This window comes from Podarcis tiliguerta (genome assembly GCF_965153285.1).
Source record: "Podarcis tiliguerta genome assembly, chromosome: 10".
In the NCBI taxonomy this organism is placed as follows: domain Eukaryota; kingdom Metazoa; phylum Chordata; class Lepidosauria; order Squamata; family Lacertidae; genus Podarcis; species Podarcis tiliguerta.
In genome coordinates this window covers 54,840,849-54,858,384 of record NC_139543.1, presented here as the reverse complement: position 1 = coordinate 54,858,384, position 17,536 = coordinate 54,840,849, and the positions used below count along the sequence as shown (strand labels likewise).

The window sequence follows — 17,536 nt, the reverse complement described above, 5'->3', positions numbered from 1 at the left end:
AATATTCATACTGTGTTGTTAACAGCAACAATGAAAATTAGATTAAATAAAAGACAGCAGGTGTGGGTAGATGAATTAAAGCTCTGTGGTTTTCACTAAGGCTGAAAACATTGTATTGTTGAGTCAATTAAAGCTGTTAACACAGATCTGACATTTGTGCTTTAATCAGGCTCTAATCAAAACTGTTTCCTGCAAAAGAAGCAGCTCAGAGCACACTAAATAGAAACACAAAACCTTTCTTCATTCAGATATTGGGAAGTCCACCTTCTGCCCTGAACATGTTAATTTATTCCTTTGATTACCCAGCACAACTAGTGGAAGTGTTCTCTGAATATTTTAAGTTTGTATTCTCCCTTGGTCATGAAAGTCACCGCTAGCAGCCTTGAAGCAAGAATGCAGTGGGGCAGATATACCGTATTAGTAACTTTAATGAGGCTGTTATTAACAACCATAGATATTTCTATATACGTAATATTTAATGTTATACAGGTATATAATATAAAATGATACAAAATGAGATAAAAACAGAGGTTTTTAACGTTCTATAGTATACTATGCTGCAGATGGACAAAACACTCAAATCCTATTGAAACCTTTCGTTTGATTACTCATTTTTCTCTGGCAATGCATGGCCTGTACATGATCAAACAACTCTTATACAGGCTTAAGGAAGAAATCCAAATTCTAGTTTTCACTACTACGTTCCTCACTGGGCCAGAAAGTGGTATCCTGGCTAGGAGATATTAGAACAAAGCCATATGTTAACCTTTTCACCCAAAAAACAGAAGTAATGAGTACTATAAACACATGCATTAATTCTTTGGAATGAAAGAAAATACATTCACAACTTGAAGATGGTAGGAGCATTTATTTCAAAACAAGAACCAGCATGCAGGAAACTAAACCTCATGTCTCCAATTATAATGGCTACCTTGAAACATAACTGACCCTCCCCAAAGTGATGGCTGCGCAAGTGACCTTACAAAATGCTTAGATGCAAAAGTGGCTGTCATGTCTTGCTGGCTCACCACCTGCCACATCACATTTTCCTGTTAGTTCTTCACTGCCACAGAACTTAACGTTTGAACATAATGATTCCTGAATTACAGTTCTGACCTGTTGCTCTTACATGAACACTAACAACTTCCTATTCGTAATCCATCATGTGGAGTGGAAAAAAGAGAAACATTCTCGTTAATCAAGAAAACCAACACGACATTAGTGCCACTACCTTTGGCAGTTGAAACAGAAACGAAGCATGTCAGTGGGAGACAGTACACTCTACAACACCAGAGACATGCCGTTCCAGGAATGGTTATTTCTTGAAAAAGAGATGCCATCAACAACTAAAGAAAAATCAATAAACAGTCCATGAAACCTGCTTAAACTTATTTGGTCCAACCAGCTGTTCCAGGGCTTCTCGAGAACGATCTGCAAAACAAGGAAACAAGGATGATAAAATACATTGGACAATTCAATTTTCTCTAGGGTAAGAAAATGCTAGATAGGAAGGGTAATGCAAACGAATAATTTAGGGGGAAGAAGGAATGAGTTTCAGAGATCTTTCTACAAGGAATGGGCCTCCAGATCAGTAAATTGATGCTGCTATTTGCTGCATAAATGCTTTGCAGGCTCTTGTAATAAGCTTATTCTTCTCTTCTGGTTAAGCAGGTTAAGACATGTTTGTTTCAACATGTTTTCAGTTGTTTATATTCCAGTGTTTTCTGCAGACATTCATTCATTGTTTTTACCTATTTTACCCTTCACTGAATGGTCCCATACTGAGTTACAAAAACCTCACAATAAAACAGCACACTGTATTAAAAACATAAAATAAAATGACCAAACTAACAAAACAGCAGCACAGAACAGCAATGCAGCAGAAGGAGGGCAGGTTATTCCACAAACAGAGAGCCAACACAGAGAAGCAACTCTCACACACCATTGCATATCAGACTGCATAGGACAGCAGAACTGCCAAGGGGGCCTCCCCTGCTGATCTTAACACTAGAGCAGGTCAATGTGGTTGTTTTGCTATTATTTCTGGGTTTTACTTAGGTTGCTTTGAAGCTGTTGTTCTTATTCTCATCTGTTTTAAACCACCTTTTTGGGGTGGAAAACACCCAATTTTGATTGAACAAAATGTACTAGTATCAAGGCAAAATAATTTTAGCAACATTGTATCCAGTACCCTTTTTCTTCCCCAGGGAGTACTCAAGGATACGCAGTACTGGGACCTCTTTTTGCTGTTAAAAAGTGTGGCGCTTACTGTAACAACTTCTTGGGGGAAAAGCACTGTTTGTATCTGATGCAGTTGAATTAAACAATTGCTCTGATAAACAAGCATATCTGGACAGAAGCCACACAGGCATACTGTCAAAACCTAAGTTATACAAGAATGTATTTGGCTCACATCCAAGCATACGAAGAGCAACTGTTTAAAATTGCATTTGCTGTGAACGTAATTTTAACTAAGTTATGAAGGTGGACTGATTAAGTCAGGACAATGTTAGGCTTTTTTTTAAGAACAGGAGAGATAAGCATATTGTTTCAAGATATGGAGCAGGGAGTAGTGGTGTACCATTCTGTCTCTGAAGACTGTTAGAAAAATAGAAACATGCCTCTTATTCCCATTTTAACAAGTTTAATTGTGTTGCATTGTGGTAAGGAAACATTTACCTATATATTTATTATTTACTGCTCTATTACTGCTTGTCTACCAACATCTGCTTTTGACTATGATATCAGCCCTCCTACTGACCTAAGGTTAAATGAAATTACCATGTCTAGCATTCATTTCACCATTGCCTTGGTGATTATCTGTTGCATTCTTTCAGTGTACAAGGACATGTCCTGATTAAAACAGTTAGTTTTTATCTAGGAGGGGACAGTGAATACAGAATATGGAGTTCTAACTGCTCAAAATGGATTCAAACTAGAAGGGAAAGGCAGATTTATCCTTCAGCTTGCAATGAAAAACATATTTGAAATATAAAAGCTAAAAGAGCAGCAAGAATATATCAAACCAGCAAGCCAATGCACAATTACATGTACTGCAATATTTTAAAACCATTTAAAAGAGCAAAGCTAATTTAAAATCCAGTCCACTCACAATACCAACCAACATAAAAAACATCTTTAAACTCATTTAAAAGAAAATATGGGGCCACTGCTGAAAATACCCTGTCTCTCGTGCCCACCAGTGAGATGGATCCTGTTGGTGGCTCTGTGAGCAGTGCCTTTGAGACTGATCTTAAGGCTCAGACAGGTTGACAAAATCTATTCTTGAACTTAGCTAGTAAGCTGCACTTTAATCACCTGTTATCAGTGGGCATCCATGGAACAGAAAAATGTATATCCTTGGACAACAAGTGAGAACAGCTTCCACAGCTATGTCAGTCAGATTCACACACCGTTCCATATGGATCTCCTATTTGGGATAATGAATACCAGCATCAGTAACTGTTACAGACAATAATGCAGGGGTCCCCAACCTGCAGCCCATGGGCCGGAAGCGGCCCAAGGAGGCCATTTAACCTCTAAACCGAGCTGCCCACTTGGCGAGTCCCCATGCGCTGCATTAAACTAGTGCAGCATGGTAAATTGGGAAAACAGAAGCAGGGAAGGAAGGAAGTCTGGGCGCAAAATTGCGCAGGGTAAATAAGAAGATACAAAATGTTGAATGTAAAAGTTTATGTTTTATTTATTATTATTTTTGTTTTTGAAAATCAATAAAAAGCATTAAAAAAAAAAAACCAGCGCAGCATGGCGCAGGGACTCTCTTCCACGGCTCCAGAAATCGCTTCTGTGCATGCCCAGATGCCGGAAATCGCGTCTGCGCATGTCTGTGGTGCCGGAAATCACTTCTGCGCATGCCCAGATGCTGAAAATCGCTTCTGCGCAGGTGCAATTTTTGGCATCTGGGAATATGCAGAAGCGATTTCCAGTGCCATGGACATGCACCGGTCCAGCCCACGGAGGATCTCTGCAGGAGTGATCCAGCCCATGCCTGGTAAGCCTTGCTGACCCCTGCAATAATGGAAAAAACCCATATGAGAGTAAGAGCCACCCTGCTGGATCAGACCAAAGTTCCATCTTGTCCAGCAGCATTCTGTTTCTACAGTGGCCAGTCAGATGTCTATTGGAAACCCACAAGCAGGGCATCTAGTCATCTTTGACTAATAGCCACTGATTTAATCCCTTAATTCTATTAAGAAATTTAAATATACTATTTACTAATAATAATGATTTGTACTAAATATGTTGAAAAGTTACCTTTAAATTCTTTGAACACATTCCACTAACAAGTGCTATTACACCGTCATCAGTAACCTGGATGGGACAAAATCAGAATTTTTGTTGAATAAATAAATAAATAGTATAGTAACTGTCCACTTCAATAAACCAAAACATTAAAGCAATCCTGTAAAAAACAACAACAACCATAACAACTTCAGTCCGGTTTTCTTCAATCTGAATGTCTTATAAACTTGAATTTTACACAAATGGAAGCCAAATTAATATATTCTCTTTAAATTACAGAAAAATTAGATATATGTGCAATAATGCCACTTTTCAGGCCTTTCTCTGACTTAGTACAAACATCACACTAAGCCAAAGCATGGCTTAGCAACAGAAGCAGAGGAAGCTTCCTTATACCAGCTCAGACCATTGGTCCATCTAGCTCAGTATTCTCTCTCCTGACTGGCTCTCCTACAACTGTAGGAGATCTCCATGGATCTCCAGGGTTTCAGGCAGTGAAGCAGGACCTGGAGGAATTTTACCCTTATGCTTTTCATATAATCAGTTATCCATATAATCAGTTATCAGTTATCCATATATTCACATATATTCACATATAACCAGAGATTTTTACAATGATTTTATAATCCATGTTTGAATCGTGAAAGCTTCTGCTTAGCTTAACAGCAAATTGCTTAAATCTGCAAAGTTTAAATGAACTTTGTCCTAGTACCTTCTTGTTCTCTCTACAAGAGGTGAAGCGATAAATCAGATGTGCTGGTACATCTCCCCACCCCCCTTGTCCAGACAAAGTCTATGCAGTGAAACAGGAAGGTGCTAACCACAAATGTCCTTTATGAACAGTTGGTCGCCTGGGAGTAACAGTTAAAGTTCCTCCTTGCCTTTCTCTAGGAGAAAGATAAAGTCTGCCTCAAGACTGCATGTTCAAACTAAAAAAACAGAAGTTGGGAGAAGAACTCTTTGTACGGTCAGGAGCAAGGCTCATTAGCTTATTTTGCTTTCGTTCGCAATTATATTCGATTATGTCATGTATGTACTCAGGTATAAAGCCCCAGGCCGACAGAGCTTGGGGCCCGGTCTTTGGAAAGGATTCCACTGGGTCAATTATTGCTCAGCAGTAAACCTCACCTTCTTTTCCTCCAATTGCTGCGTCTGTCAATTCTTGGACTCTATTTGAGTTGGTCACTGGTACCTTTATTAAAAACCGTTGCAACAAAAGTCTCTCTCAGGCCTACCTGGAGAGGCCAGGGGTTGAACCTGGGACCTTCTGCATGCAAAGCAGATGAAGAATTTCCTATCTCCATTTATCTCTCTGTTAGGACACTGTTTTGTTTGTTAAAACGCAGTATTTTATATTAGCAGTGCTGCTTAGCAATCCATGTATGAACTCTCACCATTCTAAGGAAAAAACCAGATTGCTTCACGTACATCCTGTATTCTAATGTGAAAGAATTAAAAGTTGAGAATACATAAAAGGAGATCGGCCAGGCGTAACAGTATCACTGAATTTATGTTAATGTAGAGAATGAATATATTAATCATGGGTGATTAAGAATAGATGTTTGTAGACATGTAAAGAATTAATTAATTAGATATTAATTAAAGTAGACCTTGAAGGATGACAATGTCTGATCACATATTATTATAATGAGAAGACTGGAGTGGGCTAGTAAAAAGAGTACTGTATAAGGGTTTCTATTTGATTTAGAATGATGACCATAGGCTGTAATTCCTATGGGGAAGCTGTTGTAATCATTTGATTGGCTACTCAGAAATCATTTGCGTAATCTGAAAGTGTATGAGAAACATGGCTTTGCTGTTAGCTTCTGTTATCACTGTGCTGCTGCGTGGAGTCACAGGACTCTGTTTACATTCCAGAGACCTTGCAGTCTCACGGCAAAGGGAGACGGGTTGTGACGTTAGTGGTTTCCTGTTTCCTTTGTTTCTTTGTTCAGTTGCTCTCTGCTTGCATAGAGAGAGGATGTCTTTTCTGTTCTGCGTAGTTTAGAAATAAAACTCTTTACAATGTAGCCAAACCTCTCGTCTCTTCCCTGTGCTGGGAACCCTGCTGGATAGAATGTGCTTGAGGCCTTATCAAAGGCTCAGGTCATCAAACACGTCGGAGGCAATTTCAAAGGCTCAGCTCAGAGGAAGATGAGGCCTTATCAGCTTGGCCGAGCGGAGTTCCGACATTTTTATGGGGTTCTTGGAAGCCTCCTCATTTTTTAGGCTGTGCCTATGTGCATTTGTATTTCAGTCTTTCTATCTTTTCACTTAAAGCCTGCATCCATTTCTTCTGAGTTTCTGGAAGGGATACTCCAGTCTAGGAACCCCTTTTAAATTTAGCCAAAAGCTGTGATACTCTGTATGAAGGTTTGCTATGTTTATAACTGCTTTTAACCTTTCTGCCATTAGACACCCATTTATTACATTTCAAACTGGGGACCCACAAAGATTCAAGAATAGCAGACAGTTCCAAGCAAAAGGGAGCTTCCTTGGAAAAGTCACATCCCTGATCTGTAATTAGCTGGAAAAATCACTTTTGCACCAAATTCTGGGGAATATATATGGCTCATTCATATATGTATGTATGTATGTATGTATGTATGTTGAAGAGCAGCAAGAGTCAAAAGAGAAGAAGCAAACAAGCAAAGAGAGGAAAAGGAAGAGTGGTTCTGATCAGAAAATGGAGAGGATCAATATGGAAGAGACCTCCAAGCATGGCGTGAAGGACACCAGCTATTTAATTGGTTTTCTGCACTAATGTTATGTGATGAATTGCTCCCTCTGATTATGCTTTATATTAATGCACTTGCATCACTTATTGCACCCATATTTAATTACGTTTCTGGATTTTAATTATGCCATGCCTTTGCCGCATTGATTACTCCCTCCAATGAATTGCTCCCCCCATCTGAATAAATGAATTGCTCCCCCTCTTGATAGAATTAGTTAACTGAGCCTCAAACCTGCAGATTGTATATTGTGTGATTGCTTCCAATATATCAACTTATAAATCTTGGGTGCTTTCTTTTCATTCACAGAATCACATATTGTTAAATATTAACCTTGCTTAGTGCAGCCACACAGCGCCTGGTTTATTGGTCAATTCTCACTAGTTTTGGCAGGGTTACCCCTAGTCTGACTTATCTGCAGTTCCTATTTTAGTTTCCTCTTTCACCTTATCTTTTCATTTCCTTTCCTTTCACTTCCTTTTTTATTTTAATTTTGTATCTATACATTATTCTTATTATTCTTATTATTACATTACTATTCAGTAGCACTACTCAACCCCATTATCTTCTGTTAACTCTGCATTAGCTGTGCATGCAGCAGCCCTTAACCTCCGGCAGCCTCAGCAGTAGTGTTTCTGCTACAAATAATCACAACACGCCCAAACTCTTCCTACGTGATACTGCAGAATCTTTGTCTTACCAGCCCTCCAAAACAGGCAGAAGCCTGGTCTTGCCAGGCCTCCCTGTCCCCATACTAGCAGACAGACCATGCGCCTACCAACTGTTGTGTGGTTGGATGCCCAGCCAGGAGGCTGGAAGGAGGCGCTGCCTGCCCTAAGAAGGCCGTAGGTAAGGACCTCTTGGGCATTCGTCCTCCAAAAACCAGGGAGCAGACCAGAACCACCATGGACGACCAGGTTCCAGGGACCTCTAGGCACCAGGTAAACCCATCATCCTCTGGCTCTTCTCCACAGTCATCAATAGTTGGCTCTCACTGTCTTCCCTTCTTCTCCTTCAATGGTTCATATTTCATATTACATTTTCCTGCATAATTTTACTATAACTATTCAAATCAGTTTTCCACTTTTATATCAATAAAATATTATTTACTCTGCTGAATTTATTTTAATACTGCACTCTGATAATGTAAGCTACAAGTGTAAAATGCGTGGGAAAGGAAGGGAAATGGGAAACACTAGATTTACAAGCCAGATGACTATTTTCGCAACAAACTTCACTGCAATTTATAGATAAGAGTCCACATTTCCTGTGGTAGGCTCAAAACACTCATTTTATCTAATGCAACCACACTAAGCAAAATTAAGGTACCGTATTTTTTGCTCTATAAGACGTACTTTTTCCCTCCTAAAAAGGGGAAATGTGTGTGCGTCTTATGGAGCGAACGCAGGCTGCACAGCTCTCACAGAAGCCAAAACAGCAAGAGGGATTGCTGCTTTCACTGCACACCACAACACACACACAGTTCTCAAGAGTATCATTTTAATCATGCCATTTTGCAAGATATCTATGCCAATAAGATATGTATTTGCCAACAATCTTACTTGGGTAGATGAAAAATCCACACTATGTAAAGATTGGCAGTTCTGTCCAAGAGCTTGCAGTGATGTATCTGTAATGCTGGAACATCCACCTATGTTAACTATTTGCAAAAGTGGGCAGTGGAGGGCAAGGGCAAGGACTCCACTATCTGTAACGTTGCTACATCTTTTAAAAGAGACTTCACGTAAATAAGGGCATGACAAGGCCAGTGCTGCAACCCCTGTTGGATAAACAAAGCACATCATTCTCACGTTCATCTCCAGAAGTTCGAATAGAAGAGCATATTAGAAGAAATTATTACTTTAAGAGCAACATATCAAAACACTTTGGGCATTAATATTACAAATTACAGTCAAACCTGAGGGATACTAACCTCAAATATCAATTCTGCTTATAACTTTAGAATGCTGGCCACTTTGGGCATCATATTAGTATATTCATTGTGCTCTACTAATAATGGTTGCAATTCAGTATACAGTGGTATCTTGGTTTATGAACTTAATCCGTTCCTGAAGTCCGTTCTTAAACCAAATCTGTTCTTAAACTGAGGTGTGCTTTCCCTAATGAGGCCGCCTGCTGCCAGTGCCCTTCCACCGTTCGGCTTCCGTTTATAGACCGAGGTAAAGTTTGCAAACCAGAACGCTATTTCCGGTTTTGCGGAGTTGGTAAACCAAATAGTTTAACAGGGTTGTTCGTAAACCGAGGTATCACTGTAGAGTTAAGTGTCCTTAGGACCATTGATGTGAATGGGCATAAGTGTTAGCTTGTTCTCATCTAATCCTTCCTTTTCTATTTGTATAACTGGTACCTAAAATGACATTCATTTGCTTTATTTACATTCATATCCCACCTTTCTCCTGTAGTAGAGCTCAAAGTGATACACAAAGGATTCTGAGATGGTCTCCCAGACTTGGACCTCAGCAAGGTTGATGTATCATGTGCCTTTAGGCCAGGGTGGGGAACTTGTAGCCTTTCAGATGTTTATTAGACTCCAACTCCCAACAGCCCCTGTTATCCTAGACAATTGTCGGGGATGATGGTGTTTGCAGTCCAAAAATATCTGGAGAGCCAGATGTTTCTCACCCTTGCTTTACAGCACACCCTGCAACCTTGTAAGATACCTTGAAGGCAATCTAATCCAACCCCTTGCTCAGTGCAGGATCCACAATGGAGGATGCAACTGCAACACCCCTGGGAAATGGACATTCAGCTTCTGCTTAAATACCTCCAGCAAAAGAAAGCCCTTCAGCTCCGGAAGGCAGCTTGTTGCATAGCTCTGACTTCTTTTGAAACTTCCTTTCTAACTGCCTAATGTTCTAGCCCAAAGCCATCTACTTGTGGGCTTCACATAAGCACCTGGCTGGCCCCTGTGAGAACAAGATGCTAGGCAAGATGCGCCCTTGGCCTGAAGCAGCAAGACTCTTCTTATGTTAAGTCTCTCGCATCTTTAGTTAAAAGCTCCTCACAAAGCAGGGTTGCTATTTGCTGCGATGACGTGGTTAGCTGGAGCCGGTAAGAGCAGATGGTGCTCTGGGCTAGATGGATCAATGCTCTGACTTAGCATAAGGCAGCTTCCTGAGTCATGAAAAAGCTCAAAACTACAAAGAAAGAGAATGTGTAGCCTTCAGAGCAGCATTTTGGAAGGAAATCCAATCCTCTGGGTATTTATTTACTAAAAATGATAATGAGAATCCTATTTGGGGAAGAAGAAGAAAGCCTGAATGAAGCTTAATTTCTTCACTGTCCTTTGAAATAAATATCACATAGAAAACAAACCTTCCGAAGTGACTGTTAGTCTGTTGCCTTTCCAAATGTTCAAGTTAATTTTCTTAAGTTGTTTGCAGTTACAAAGCTGTTGCAAGGCATTATCTGAAACATCACAGTCCCGAAGGTCGAGTGCCTCTACTGCAGGGTGCAAAACCTAAAATGAAAATATTTCTGTCAAGCTCTACGTGGCGCGGCACAGGAATGGGGAACCTTAGGCCTGAGGGCCAAATGTAATCTTCCATTCCTCTTCATCTGGCCTGCCAGGGGCTGGTGGTGGTTGCTCGCGAGTAACCAGGCAGGACTCTGACCTGTCTTTTACAGGTTTTATTGGTGTAAACTATATACAGTGCAGAAACACAAAGTTCATGTCCGTCCTAGTCGCTTGCAGGTTCCAGGAGTGACCCCTTCCGGTTTCTCCCCAACATAAGAACTTAGACACCCCAAATCTCTGCCTCCCCTCCTTACGTTTCACCCCTCTGTGTAAGCTGGGTGACAGAAATGGCGTGTCTGTCTCCTGGCCAGCTGGTAGCATCTTTGAGCCCTCCCCTCGCCTGGCTATCCCCTTCCCCCTCCGCTCCACTGGAGGTGTGGCTTTCCCCACCACTCGATGAGGGGCTGCTCCTCAGAAGCCTCGGAGGCTCTCTGTATCCCCCTGCTTCCCTCCCCAGCCCCGACGGCAGTCCCCTGACATGGCCCTTGGGACTCTACCAATAAATAATAAATTCATTTAATATTCATTAAGATTTTAATGAGCTTTTCTGTCCTTACTCACAAAAGACCCTGAAGTACTATTTGCAAAATGCATGTTTGTTACCACAGCTTTAACTTTTGCTCAAATTTATTTAAAACAATAGCAGATATGCCTTGTCAGCAACAGATCAGTATTACATCTAATTTATTCCCTCCTGGAAGATCTAGCAGGTATCCCAAGCTTGTCAAGGGGTCAGCAAATACAATTCTTCTATGGATAATAAAATTACTGTGCCCTCTTTCCTTAGGCAAGCGCTTGATCATTTTGCCAGTTTATTTAAGCTTACGGATTTTAATAGCTTTGCCATTAGAAACTGGCCTGTATATGGAAGATGAGTCATGTTTGGAACAGAGCTTTAAACTCAGGCAAAGGTTTCAGCCATGGTTCCCATTTGAGGCTAATGTAACAATTTAGAAGAGGAGTATACTAACGCTGATGGCAAATGTTGCTAGATGCAATTCTACTTCATGATAGATTGTCCCTATCAAATCCAGATTCCTTCATATACTGTATCTGAACATTCTTCAAGGTAATATGAGATAATCAAATTCAGCACCAAAGAGAAGAGGAACTAGCCTAAATGGCAGAATGGTGCAGGTGTGGGTAAATGCAAATGAGAAAATGCAAGTTTTTTGTTTTGTTTTTTTAAAGAAAAAATGCAAGTTTTGTTGAAAGAGAAATAATAATTAACTCTTCTGATGCTTAAGTTTGTTACTTGTTCCTAGCTCCTTATCTGTGTAGGAATTTGAAATATAGCTCAATCAGAAAACTAAAAAACAAAACAAAACTTGACATGTCACTGAACTCCAAAGTAAATTTTAGAATGCCCCATATTACCCCAATGACCTGAAGAATGTCCCTTTCAAGATACACACTACTTTTCTGCAATCAAATTATTTGTGTTTGTTCAATACTCATGAGAACATGGTGACCTCAAATGACAACAGCAAATGAAGGACTAGGGGTGTACGATCAATAAGCTCTGGGACATCACAAATCACAGACCCATAGATCCAGGAGAGCATCCTCTGGGAACTGACATTAAATCACATCAATTCCACCACTTTATTGGGGCACAATACACTGTCATATTGTTAAAATATGCAGAAATGAATAATGAACTGGGGCACTACACTCCAAACCCTGGTTTGGAGAACCCTGGTTAGAACCCTGGTTTCCCAGGTCCTAGAACAACGCTCTATCAAATACACAGCCTTGGCTTTGACTATGGAAAAGACAGCAGGAATAAATGCAAATATAAATATGTATTGTTTGTAAGTCCCAATGATGACAACGTGGAGAGTTGTGCTCAAAGTGCCACCTTACCGTATTAATATTTGAATCACTTATCCATCCTTGGACACTCAATGATTTGATCAGTTTATCTTTGATGTTGGGAGGCAAAGGCTTAATATCTTCCGCATATCTGGATATGTTCCTCGTTAAGCAATGAAGGCTTCTGGAGGGGAGGAGGGGAAAGAACAAAAAGTAGTCATAAGATGACACACTTTCTTGGCAACTTGGGAAACAATTATGTAAGCACAATTTCTTAGACTGTAACAACAGGGACTTCTCTTGGGGGGCGGGGCTATCCAGCACCTAGTACAAAATTAGGTAATGAGAAAGAAAAAAAAGATGTACACCAGAGGCAGGGGTATTGTTGTATTCCCATCACTCCTGTCTATTGACTGTGATGGTTGGGGCTGGTGGGAATCCAACATGTTGAAGTCCACCTGACATACACAAACAAGTGGAAAAGATATTCACAAAGTTTACTCATATCAAAAAACATTTAACACAACTTTAAATGAGTTCTAATCACAAATATATGTATATTCATTTCTGAATGGCTTGGAGCAAGCGTGCAGAACCTTTGTTGCTGAACTACAGCTTCCATCAGCTACAGGAAGCATGGCCCATGGCCAGGGCTGATGGTAGTTGAAGTTAAGCAACATCTGGAAGATCAAAGGTTCTAAGGTTCCCCACATTAAGCTTAATTATTATAGAGACATTTAGTTTTAAACTGCACTTTGGGAACTTTGAGGTTCCTCAGATGCTCATCAAGGGCTTCTGAGTGAAAATGATCATTGGCTGAAAGGCAGTTTGCTCAATGTGACTGAATTCCCCTACAACGTGTAGCCAGAGTTAGAGAAATCAATAAATTATGACTTCAGGATTAAGGATAATGAACTTTGCTCTGATCAACAATAAGAGTGAAGGTGACATGGAATAAGGGTGAGGGTGACATTGCTGATTCACATACTGCTTTAGTCACAAGAACAAAGTCGCGCAAAAATGTTGTAACACTGCAGACTGCCAATAAGCAAAATTATTGCTATGTAAAATAAATCTTAGGGCAAACAACTATTTATGCAACATGTTAAAATACTGCTTTGAACTCTTGGTAATATTCCACTGTATCTGAAGAAGTGAATCTCTGTACTGTGCATGACATTTACTGTATAACTACTATGCACTTTGTATCATATTCAGAGGACGCTCTGGTAAACGTATGCTAAGACCTCTTTCAGCCACTTGGAATGAAGAGGAGCATTAGGCATGAAACAAAAGTTGTCCTGTAGTTCGATTTCCACATCAGTATTGGGTGTGCTATAGAGTCCCAGTGCCCTGGATGAACAAATGGGTACCCTTCAGCATGCCCCCAGAATCCTCTGCTCTGTGCCCAGGTTCTGCTGGAAGTCACTCTCAGTAAAGCTATATAGGCACTTGAAAAGTGTTTGGAAATCTCTATATACTGTAAATAAAATAATTATGTTGTAGGATTTGATTATTTTATTATTGTACTTCGTATTTTTTATAAATTTGTGTTTTTAACATTATGAAAACAGTCCTGGGAAAACCATTTGAAGAGCACATAAGCAAACAATGAAAATGAATTCAGGGGCTACTCAGTGTGTCAAGGATTCCTGAGATTAGACAAATTTATAGAAATGTCTCCCAATAGCTAGTAGCCAGTTGAAAGAAATCTCCTATTTAGAAACTGTGATGGCTATTTCCAATTTGCTCTGCCTGTGAGTTTCTTAGAGGCATCTCTCTGTCCACTGTTGTCTGCAGAGCTGGATCACTATTCAGATCCATTACAGAATATTTTTTGTAAGCAACTGTAAATTTAATTGTTCAGAATACAAGTAACATGGGAGGTCAGAACTGCTTCCAGTACAATTTTTATCATATACAGTGGTACCTCGGGTTACAGATGCTTCAGGTTACAGACTCCGCTAACCCAAAAATAGTACCTCGGGTTAAGAACTTTGCTTCAGGATGAGAACAGAAATCATGAGGTGGCAGTGCAGTGGCAGCGGGAGGCCCCATTAGCTAAAGTGGTGCTTCAGGTTAAGAACAGTTTCAGTTTAAGAACTTATGCCCAATTTATTCCCCATACAGACTTCTTAAGCTTCTGTTAAACTGCTTGTGCTGTCAACAGACACATGAGGCTGGTGTGGGAAATACGTTGCTTTTTCATTGTTTCCCTAGGATAAGGATGCTTTTATTAATGCTTCTTATTATAATAATGCTTTTATTAGTGGATCCTATTAAGACACACCTACCACAATATATAGCTTGGCCATTTTTTGAATAGGATGTTTCTAAGCAACTCTTTGCCTTTCCATTACTTCTCAATTTTTAATGATGCTATATTTTTGCTTTTTCATAAAAGTCTAAAGGTCTAAAGAGCAGCTGCCTGCTAAGATAATAGTGAGCATAGAATTTGATAGTTTATAGCTGATAGGGTAACCACAAGGGATTCCACCGAATAAGGAATGCAGATTTAGCAAAAGTCATGGAGCTCGCTGTTAAGAACCTAGACTCAAGAGCAGCTCGCACCTGTAGCTAGGATATTTGGTGGTCAACTTGGGGTTTGTCCTCTTAGCCTTATCAGATAACAAACTAGCTTACACCTGCATATGGAACAAATAGTGGTTAACACATCAAAATAGGGCAATTTGAGATAAGAATAAAGGGGTTGCTTGCATCAAAATATAAAATGTAAAGATGCTTTGACAATATTTGTGCAATGATTAAAATGGGGAAGTGGGATGGTAAAATGTTAAGGCGGACGCGATATGTTGTAAACTTTGCATGCTCCTCCATGGTGGGCATGTAAAGTAGGGACTTTTTGGCGGTTGGGGGGGCAGATTATATAAACTGTGTTTTTCCTCATTAGGGTGTGCCTGCATTGGTCACCCATCCTTGTTCAACCATGCTTTTCCTTCAATAAAATTCTACTACTTCACCAATTTTTGTCCAGATCTTATTATTTAAAGGATTTTGAGATCTAAGTCTTAGGAACCAGGTTTTTTTGGTTTTTTTGTATCTCTAACAGCTGGAAAACCAACAGGTGAAGTTTTTCCAGGTATGAGATAAATGCAGGGTCACCCGAGAAAGTCTTGCAGCTCAATGATATTATTATTATTATATTACAGTATTATTAAAAGCACAGCTACAATGGTCCCAGGGTGAAGTTGGTCACACTTCTCAATAGAAGAACAGCCAGGTTTGTTTATTTATTATATTTCTCTATCCCACCTTTCCTCCAAGGGGCTCAAGGTGCCGTACATGTCTCTCCCTCCCTCCTCATAGAATTTGTATCGGGCTGCTCCCTAGCCCAAGGGCTCTAACCACACTACTCAAGGCAAGGTGGAATTTCAGCAGGCTTGCTTGTCGACCAAGCCGCACCTGCTGAAACGGCCTCTTCCGCGCAGCTGTTTAAAACTGCTCTCTGCACACGCTCAGGGGCACGCGTCTCCTCCTTGATTTGTTGGCACACCCCAGGGGCAGAATCCGGACAAAGGGCAGCAAAGAGGTTAGCGAAGAGGCGGGGAGGATATAAGAAGGGTGACGTCGGAGATGGAGGTGAAATAAGGTGGTTTTCCTGGTGCCGGGGAGGTTCATGGTGGGTGGGGGGACGCACGAGTGAAGACCCCGCTCGCCCCGCCGGCCACTCACAAGTCGAGGAGGGACCTAACGGCCCCGCCGCTTTCGCTGAGGTAACTCATCGCTAGGCCCCGGCAGCTCGCTCTCGCTCTTCCTCTCAGGCCGGGGGATGTGCGGCGTCAGGGACCGTCCTTCAATTCCTCGCAATTCACAGACGCAGCGCCCTCTATGCCTCAGCCCTTTCCCCAGCGACGGAACTCGAATGAGAGAAAGGGGAATTCGGAATTGGCAGAGCGACCCTAAGTTGAGAGCGGAGCACTTTGGGAAATGTAGTCTTCGGCGTGCGGTACTGAGGCCTTCGGAGGTGGTTTGGCGTCGAAGGAGAAGGGGTCGTCGTAGGTTCTAAACGGGGGTTTAGCTCAGTCTCCCGCCCTCAGGCCCAGCGGAGCTGAAGCAACGTCAAAATAAGCCAAAATAATCCTGTAGTATCTACTTCTTCTTCATCCTCATCTCATTTCGTTTCACTTTTCATTTTATTCGTATGCTGTCCATTGCATAGTTAAAACCATGCGCAAGGCGGCTTACAACACGGAAACAATTTGGAATGGAGCCCAAGGACCATGTAGTTTAACCCCCTGCAATGCAACCATAAACAATAAATAAAACACATCAAGAAGTGCAACCAAATTTGAATTGCTTCTACATAAATCATCATAAGATCCTTAAAAACAATAATATTAAATGCAATAGTATTGTTACTTGGCAAAAAGGCAATTGCAAATAATCAGGCTCACAATTAAATGTCTAGAAGTGTAATCAGTTAAGCAAGATTGAGAAGAGGAAGGGAATCCTTAATAGCTTGTAGCAGAAGGAATTTCAGCAGGTGTGGCCTCTTATGCCTCCATATGCTTCCAAGAGCTGGTAAGTCAGGAAAGGGTGTGGTTGTAGGACCATTCACCACCCTCTGTGGTTCTATGCTTAGGGCCAAGGAGGTCCCAGTGTAGGACTTTCTCAATATATAATAAAAATATCAGGAGGTCATTACTTGGCCCCCACTGGAATATATGTAGTGCCACATCACAAATTTGGGTTTATATAAACACAGGAAAGTGAGAACTGGACCATAAAGAAGGCTGATCACTGTGAAGGGCACAAGAATGTGAAACGGAGGTTGAGGGCACGCCCTGGGACGTGCAGAGAGAGAGATAGGGAAAATGACACAGGGTGTGGGACGTGGGGAGAGAGAGAGAGAGGGAAAATGACACAGGGTGAAATATGTGAGGGCGCGGCCGCAGTAAACAAGTTACATTAAAGGAAGCTATGCAAGCAGGGACAGAGCGCATGTTCAGAGAGGGTGGTGTCAGGGACCAATGAAGAAGGGCTAACAGGGCACTGCACGAGCCAGATAAGAGAATGAATTGAATTGTGTAGTATGGTTGGATAAGGAAAGGGATGACGATGTATGGGGTGATGGGGAGGGTATAAAAATTGCTTGCCAACATGCTGTAAGGCCAGCCAGCCTTTGGAAGCGATTCTGCTGGCCGCCTCTGCGCAGAACTGAATA

At 41.0% G+C, this 17,536-nt stretch overlaps 1 protein-coding gene across 1 annotated transcript; it reads right to left on the bottom strand.

Annotated features, from left to right (window-relative positions):
* Window positions 1-848: 848 nt before the first annotated feature.
* Window positions 849-16,496, bottom strand: AMN1 (antagonist of mitotic exit network 1 homolog). Its single transcript, XM_083401568.1, has 7 exons — window positions 16,045-16,496; window positions 12,403-12,535; window positions 10,335-10,479; window positions 8,561-8,778; window positions 4,276-4,332; window positions 3,319-3,430; window positions 849-1,431 (listed from the first exon to the last, which is right to left on the bottom strand). Exons 1-7 carry the CDS (start codon window positions 16,092-16,094, stop codon window positions 1,358-1,360), a joined length of 789 nt encoding a protein of 262 aa, XP_083257694.1. The 5' UTR covers window positions 16,095-16,496; the 3' UTR covers window positions 849-1,357.
* Window positions 16,497-17,536: the final 1,040 nt, after the last annotated feature.

What these genes read in the sequence shown, in the direction of transcription:
- AMN1 (XM_083401568.1), bottom strand. Translation starts at nt 16,094, where the DNA reads ATGAGTTACCTCAGCGAAAGCGGCGGGGCCGTTAGGTCCCTCCTCGAC. An exon ending in GTTAGGTCCCTCCTCGACTT is followed by an intron (nt 12,536 to 16,044) that starts GTGAGTGGCCGG and finishes CCTCCCCTCCAG; the next exon opens with AAGCCTTCATTGCTTAACGA. An exon ending in GTGATTCAAATATTAATACG is followed by an intron (nt 10,480 to 12,402) that starts GTAAGGTGGCAC and finishes TTTTCATTTTAG; the next exon opens with GTTTTGCACCCTGCAGTAGA.